Here is a 7,676-nt window from a genome sequence, read left to right on the forward strand (position 1 = left end):
CACCACCTCTCCCACCCTACCCCCTCCCCCTCCCCTTCCCCCCTCCCCCCTTCAACACACAGTCCTCCCAGCGCGACAGCCGCGTCAAAAACGCCACCGCATGCACCACGTGACTCACAGGGAAAATCATGGGCAAACACGACTTGCGTGTCTTGCAACCAAAATTATACGCACCAGTGCTGCGGTCTCTGTCGAACGTTGTCGCGCCGCGTGCGCTCGCGCGGATGTTTGCGGCTGGCCCGGACATGTCCAAGCTGAAGGTGACCAAGACGACAACGCCGCGGGAGAAGCTCCCGGCTGAGGAGCTTGTCTTTGGCGCCAACTTTGCCGATCACATGCTCGAGATTGACTGGACGGCGGCCGAGGGGTGGAAGGACCCGGTCATCCGCCCGTACGGCCCGTTTGACATCGACCCGTCGGCCTCGTGCTACCACTATGGCGGCGTGTGCTTTGAAGGCCTCAAGGCGTACATCGACGACGACGGCTGTGCCCGCCTCTTCCGCCCGGACATGAACATGGCACGGTTCTCGCGGTCGTCGACTCGCCTCGGCCTGCCTGACTTTGACCAGGACGCCGTGCTCGAGGGCATCAAGGAGCTGGTCCGCCTCGACAAGGACTGGATCCCGCGCAAGCCGGGGTACTCGCTCTACCTCCGCCCCACCGCCATCGCCACCCAGGAGTCACTCGGCGTCGGCGCGCCGTCGGCCTCCAAGCTTTTTGTCATCACCTCGCCGGTCGGCCCGTATTACAAGTCCGGTTTTGCGCCCGTCCGCCTCCTCGCCGACGAGCACCACGTCCGCGCCTGGCCCGGTGGCATCGGCTACACCAAGGCCGGCGGCAACTACGCCCCGACCGTCGTCCCGCAGAAGAAGGCCAACGATGCCGGCTACGCCCAGGTCATGTGGCTCTTTGGCGAGACCGGCCAGGTCACCGAGGTCGGTACCATGAACATGTTTGTCCTCTGGCACAACACCGCCGGCGAGCTCGAGCTCGTCACCCCGCCGCTCGACGACGGCACCATCCTTCCGGGTGTCACTCGCGACTCGATCCTGCACCTCGTCCGCTCCCGCGGCGACGTCAAGGTCTCCGAGGCTCCGTTTACCATCTACCAGATGATCGACGCCATCGCCGACGGTCGCATGGTCGAGGCCTTTGGCGCCGGCACCGCTTGCATCGTCTCGCCCATCGAGGGCTTCAACTTTAAGGGCGTCGACTACGACATCCCGCTCTCTGCTGACGCCTCCAAGCGCGCCGGCGACCTCACCCACGAGCTCGCCGAGGAGCTTATGGGCATCCAGTACGGCCGCATCGAGGGTCCGCCCGGCTGGTCCGTCAAGCTCGACTAGGTCCACACAGCGTGCGCCTCGCCGTCCCAAACAACTAAACACCGCCTGCATGAGCGAGTCTACTTCGCTCTCAGAGCTCGACTCGCCGCCGACACGCGCCACTAGCCCCAGCTCGCCGCCATCGCCAAAACCCTTGGCGCTCGTGCTTGCGCCCGCGCCCACCACGCTCTCGGCCGCACTCCACTCGGGCGACATGGTAAGCCGCATCGAGATGAGCCGTTCCGCGCCCTGCGCCATGATCAGCCGCACCATGTCGGGCGCCATGGCGAGCTCAAATGCCGAGCCGTCGACCAGCGCTACCAGTTTTTCCCATGCGCGCCGAGCCCGGGTTGCCGGCGGGAGCGGCGGCCGTGGAGCAGGCACCGCAGGCACCGCCGCCAGCACCACTGTGTAGTATCCGTTGGTCTCGCATCGGAGTACAAGCTCGTGCTCATGTCCGACGCTGGTCACGCCCTGATAGACAGGCGGCTGCGCGCCCGCAGCGTCTCGCGAGGCCGGCCGAAGCCACGCAAGGTAACTCTGCCAGCTCCGGTTCAACTCACTCTTGCGCACAAACTCTTTCTCCAGCGCTGTCTGCGCCGCAATGCCGACGGCGTTCTCGGTCGTGAGCCGGAGTGTGATTGCTGCCGGCGCCTGCTCGTGCCCCACCACACGGATGCCGAGCTCGGCACCAAAGAACGCTGGGAGGACGTCGACCTTGTCGATGGCAAACTTGCCCACAATCCCGCGCTTCTTCAGCCGGAACGTCTTGCGGAGCTCGAGTGTAACCGCAACTGCCAGCACAATGACCGCCAGCCCGACCGCCAAAAACACTCCGGTGGCGAGCAGGCAGATGGTGCCAAAGCTGAAGGTCCCGTTGGCCACCGCAAATGCCACCGCCAGCGCCAGAACCACCTCGGCCGCCACGAGCATGAGTGTCTCCAGCCGGTTGATCCGGATCGTCGAGTAAGGCCGGAGCCGGAGCTGGAGACCGAGCGAGAGCGCGACGACCAGCAGCGCAAAGACGACTTGCCAGACTACAGAGTGCGCAAAGAGGACCTTGCCAAAGATGACCCCAAACTTGCGCCCAAGGATCGCGAGCTCAAAGAGGAAGAATGCCGGCCGATACCGCGCAAAGAGCAGGCCATATTTGGCCTGGTTCTTTCGCTTCCACAAGTTCTCCCGCCGCCGGAAGAGCACGGTACCCACCACCAGTGGCATGGCCAGCGAGTAGCAGATGAGCACCGCAAGCGACGCCGCAAGCTGCCGGAACCACGTCGAACTGTAGCACACCACCGATGGCTCGCGATCCATAACGTACTGTCCGTCCGGAAGCCGAGTGCACGGGAAGATCTCCAGTGCCGTGTTCGACACCATCAGGTACAGGATGAACATCATGGTGACAGACGCGTTGGTAAATGCGTACTTCCAGCTCTGCAGCTTCTCGGCCGGCATTGTCCCGCGGCACTTGGCCCAGCTCCATACGCAGCCCCACGCTGCTACAAAGATGATCAGCATGATTGCAGGCGTGGAGACCTTGATCGCCCAGATGATGTGGTACGCGGCCTTGGAGTCCGACACCATGCACTCGGGCCGGAACAGCTGGAGGTCGATGTTGACCGCAGAGAGAACACGGAATAGCTGCTTGAGCGAACCTGGAAGCCGCAGCCGCGGAAACGAGGCGAGGACAGAGATGACTTGCAGAAAGTTGAATCCGATCGAGGCGGCCGTAAAGTAACCATGCGCAGACCGTGCAATCCGCACCAGCACCACGCACCCAATCGCTGCGCATGTAAAAAGCACCACAAATACCGCCACGATGTTGCGAGGGCAGTCCTTGCAGTGCCCGCTGTCGGCGTCCTTGTAAAAGCCGCTCGCACACGTCCCGCACCGGAACCCGGTGTGTCCGCGCAAGCACGCGCCCTCCCCACACACACATCTGCCGGCGCGCAAGATACATACACCCCGCTGGCGACCGGATAGTAGCCTGGCGCAGCCTGTGGCGGTGTCCCGCCGCCGGCGCAAACAGCACCTGGAGGACAACGACGGCATGGACTCGCTGTGGCGCTAAAGTACGTGCCTGCCTGACACGGCGTGCATGCCGACTGGTCGAGCTCGATCGAAACCTCGCCGGCGGCGGCATCGCATGGCGCGCAGCTCTCGCTTACAGCGTCATAGCCCTCGCCTGGTACGCATCCGCAGAGAGCGACCGAGCTTGCGCCGGCAACGGCAGTCGTGCTGGTACCCGGGCAAGCAAGGCATTCACCAGCACCGGCGTCAGCCTTGTAGCTCCCGATCGGGCAGTCGCTGCAGTCCGCGAGCGCTGTAGAGCCTGGCGATGAGCTACGCCCTGGCCCGCAACCTGTGCACGCAGCAGTACGCGGCGAGACAGAAAACGTGCCAGCCGGGCAGATGTCACAGTAGTGCGCGCCGGACCCGGTCTGGAAGAAGCCCGACGGGCACGGGATGCAGTCGAGCCCGCTGCCGGGGGTCTGCTGGTACGTTCCTGGCCGGCAGGGCAGACAAGGCGAGAGGCCCGGTGCCTTGTCGTGGCCAGCCGCGCAGGCGGAGCAAAGCGAGGCCGGATCAAAGCCTTGCGCGCAGCTCGAGCAGTCGGCGCCGGCAAAGCCAAAGTCGCACTCGAGGCAGGCGCCGGTGCCGGTGAACCCACTGTCGCACACTCCGTTGACACACGTACACGTCTGGTTGCACGCTGCACCAAACCACGACGACGAGCAAGTCGTGCAGCCCGGCTGAAGGAGGCCGGTGTCGGCGCCGCACGAACATGCGCCGGTCCCGCGCTCACCGTCGTCGCATCCAAAGACGCAGCCCGGGCAGGGATCACAGTTTGGCCCAAAGTACCCGGCCTCGCACACCGAGCACGCCGTAGCGTTGAGACTGCCCGACGCCGCCGTCGTCGAGCCCGTCGGACACGCCACACAACTCGCGGTCACCCCGTGCTCGGCAGAGTAAGTGCCGACCGGGCACTGGGTGCAGTTGAACGGCGAGCCAAAGGTGCCGGGTGGGCAGAGGCAGTCGCTGACAGACTTGCTGCCGGGTGCGATCGTCAGCGACGACCCAGGACACGCCACGCATGGCTCCGAGCTGGAGAATCCGGAACGGTACGTGCCTGGCGGACAGAGGCTACAGACGAGCGCAGGCGAAGGCGCCGGCGCCGGCAATGGGGGCGGCGGCGGGGGCGGCGGGAGCGGCAGCGCTTCGAACCCGGGCTGGCAGAGGCAGCTCGACGGCAAAGTCGCGCCGATAGCCGAGAGCGTCGTCGAGTTTGCACCGCACGCTTCACATGGTGCGTCTCCAATCGCATCCTTGAACGAGTCTGCGGCGCAGAGCATGCACTCGCCCTCGCCGTTTCCGTCGTCCCTCCAGCCGGCACCGACGTCGCAGATGCAATCGACGACGGAGGTCGCGCCTGGCGCCGTTGTCGTTGTACCAGCAACACACGCCGTGCACTCTGCAGTGTTGGCCGGCGAGTACGCGCCGCGGGGGCAGAGCTGACAGCCATCGACGTTATTCAACCGACCTGTACCGGGATCAGGGCATGGTGTGGTAAAGGAGACATCGCCCACAATGGGATCCGCATTTTCATCAGCATCGGTGACAAAGGTGAACAAGTACTCCGTGCCCGGTGTCAAACTCGAGAGATACAACGAGGTCGCGGGCATGTCTCCCGAGTTGGAGCCACCCGACCACTCCAACAAAAAATTGCGAGTCACCCATCCACCGGGACTGCATCCCTCCGTCACCATGGTCCGACGGGCTTCGGCCACCGTCTCACTGACAATGGTCACTCCGAGCGTGCCTGACCACGAAGCGCAGATGCCGTGGCTGGGGGTGACGCTGCCCAAGAGGCAGAGCGCCAGCACCGCATACAATGCGGTGAACGTGCGTGCGTGCATGGGGAAGTGGTGCAAGGGGGTTGGTGCAAGGGGGCAAAGGAAGGGGAAGCGGGAGAGGAGGGGTGTGCAAGAGAGAGTGTGATCGGTGACGGGCCCGTGCCGCCTGTGCACACTTTTTTGGTGGGGTGTTTTTAAGGGGGGGGGAGGTCTCGGGCGGTGATGGCGATGGCATCAGAGGCAGTGGATGGTTCTTTTTCACGCCTGGCTTGCCTCTTATCTACAACGCCATCATCACCATCCCCCTACTGGTGTTGGTAAACGGATCTTTGTTTGAATGTGTTGGCATTGTGTGTGAGCAGGGAGTGTGAGCGTGAGGATGATCACAAATATTTGGCTGGACGTCGTCAACCGCCGACTTTTGCTCAACGCCTTTACCTCTGGCTATCAATCCTACCGATCGCTGCACTCAACGCCCCTTCCGACGCTGTTGCTTCCCCTCCTTCTGCTCAAGAATCTTGCTCATCTCCTCGAGTCGCGCCTTCCACTCGCGACGGTGTTTGGCGGCGCCATGGGAGCCGGATGAGGCCGACGCCGAGAGCGAGGAGCTAGAGCTGGAGCTGGAGCTCGAGCTCGAGCTCGACGCCGATTCCGACGATGATCCCGACGCTGATCTCCAGTCCGACTGTGAGCCGGACTTGGCCCGGACTGGCGACTTGTTCGATCTGGCGGTGGGCCGCTTCTTCGACTTGGGCTCGGACACTGCGGATGACGAGATAAATATCAGCTCACTGTGAGAGTGGCCCCTCAACTCTGCACCCAGAGAGGTAAACGCTGAGACGACGGCAGTGAGCGCCCTCCTCCGTGTAGCAGCCTGATACTGCTGCTGCTGCTGCCAGCTGATCTTTTGGGCGTTACTCGGCGACTTTCTGAACGCCATCGGCCTGCTCCCAAAATACCATTCCCTCTTGGGATGGATATGTGTGAATCCGCGATGGGCCATCTTCTCGGCGATCGTCCGCTTAGTCTTGGCCGAGAGTCCCGGGAAGGCCGAGATGAGAACATTGATGTGGAGCTTATCCGCCGCCCGCCTCCGACCCCGGGTGGTTGTGCTCACCAGCTCCAAGCTGACCGCCGTCACGGTCTCGATCATACAGGCCTAGTTTCTCGTTCCTCTCTTCCAAAGGTAGTGCCTCCAACGGCGACTGACTTCCGACGACAACGCCGACAACAACTACGACTGCGAGTTGTGTCTGTCTCTGACTCTGACTCTGTGGCTGGCTCGGTAGCTGTGGCTGGCTGGCGGGTGGCAGTGGCGGGTGTCATTGGTGGGACTCTGCCGACCGACGAAAAAATTGCGTCGTTTTGACCAAATGGCACTGCCAACCTTTGGGGCCATTCCAAGAATGCCCTCACCTCGGCCCGTGCTTCCTGCCCGTCTCTCTACTACCAGGTATTGGCTACATCATCCGCAACGTGCTCGATCAACCGTGGCCTTGGCCCCGCGCCACTGGGTACTGTTCACAGACGAGAGACACAACGATGCTTGGCAGGCATCGCCTCGGTCAAGATCAACTACGTTTACTTTCGCTTCATCAGCTGCTGCTGCTGCTTCTTCTTCTTATTCGCTGCCTTTGACGCAGAGCGTTTGCTGCTCCGCTTCACCTTGGCGCTCTTGCTGTTGGCATCGACGTCATCGTCGTTCTCCTCGTCATTGTCGGAGAGCTCGTCAGCAAGTGCGAGCATCATCTCGTGCAGGCGGGCCTTCCACCTCCGATCAGACTCGCACTTGCCATCGTCAAACTCGTCGTCATCGTCATCATCGTCGTCGCCGTCGTCGCCGTCGTCGCCGCTATCACTGCAAAACACTTCGTCCTCGTACGACTCGTCGCTTGCCGAGTACATCGAGCCGTCCGAGTCGACGCCGGCAGCCGAGTAGTCACCGTCGCCCGACGAGGATGACGCGGCATCGCGCGCGCGCTCCTTGGCCTCGGCACGCCGCGCCAATCGCTCCAGCGTGCCAATCATGGGAAGCTCGCTGCGTGCTGTTGTCGCCAGGCTTGGGTGGAAGACAAACTGGTAGGTGTGGTTGTGAAGCAGCAATGAGGAGACCGGAGTGAGGCCGACCGCAGCAAACGGGGCATGAGTGGCGGTGATAGCGCGCATCTTCGCCACCTGTTCAAAGTTGTCGCACTCGGTTGTCTTCCTGAGCTTGAACACCAGTCGCTTGGCGCCCATAAACTGCTTGTGCTTGTGGGTGTGGATGCGCACATAGCCTCGATCCAGCATGCTCCTGATCAGCGCGCCGCGCATCCGGCGCGGCAGATCCGGCTCGGGCGTCACGACGGCGGCCACCTGCTTGGAGGTAGTTGCCATCTTGAGCTCAACAAGAGTAACTTCAGAAATCATGCCCCCCTTGTCCCCACGAATGTGCCTTGTTATACCGCTGACGGCGCCAATCGGCTCCCGAGCAAGAGTTATCCCCTTTTTGTTGCCG

At 62.9% G+C, this 7,676-nt stretch overlaps 3 protein-coding genes across 3 annotated transcripts in view; 1 reads left to right on the forward strand and 2 right to left on the reverse strand.

The window, feature by feature from the left end:
* AMSG_00588 (branched-chain-amino-acid aminotransferase) overlaps positions 1-1,396 on the forward strand; it is a 1,589-nt gene extending 193 nt beyond the window's left edge. Inside the window, exon 2 of the mRNA XM_013907405.1 lies at positions 178-1,396. Coding sequence (XP_013762859.1) covers positions 178-1,346 — 1,169 coding nt within the window. The 3' untranslated portion in view covers positions 1,347-1,396. The remainder of the gene's footprint in view (positions 1-177) is intronic.
* Positions 1,397-1,416: 20 nt separating this feature from the next.
* Positions 1,417-5,008, reverse strand: AMSG_00589 (uncharacterized protein; the record flags this gene model as incomplete). The annotated part of the gene is made up of 4 exons (XM_013907406.1): positions 1,417-1,427; positions 1,478-3,248; positions 3,302-3,357; positions 3,415-5,008. The coding sequence occupies 4 exons, from the start codon at positions 5,006-5,008 to the stop codon at positions 1,417-1,419; spliced, it is 3,432 nt and encodes a 1,143-aa protein (XP_013762860.1).
* Positions 5,009-6,744: 1,736 nt separating this feature from the next.
* On the reverse strand, positions 6,745-7,614 carry AMSG_00591 (uncharacterized protein). Its single transcript, XM_013907407.1, has one exon. It carries the CDS (start codon positions 7,586-7,588, stop codon positions 6,761-6,763), a length of 828 nt encoding a protein of 275 aa, XP_013762861.1. The 5' UTR covers positions 7,589-7,614; the 3' UTR covers positions 6,745-6,760.
* Positions 7,615-7,676: the final 62 nt, after the last annotated feature.

This window comes from Thecamonas trahens (genome assembly GCF_000142905.1).
Source record: "Thecamonas trahens ATCC 50062 unplaced genomic scaffold supercont1.2, whole genome shotgun sequence".
In the NCBI taxonomy this organism is placed as follows: Eukaryota; order Apusomonadida; family Apusomonadidae; genus Thecamonas; species Thecamonas trahens.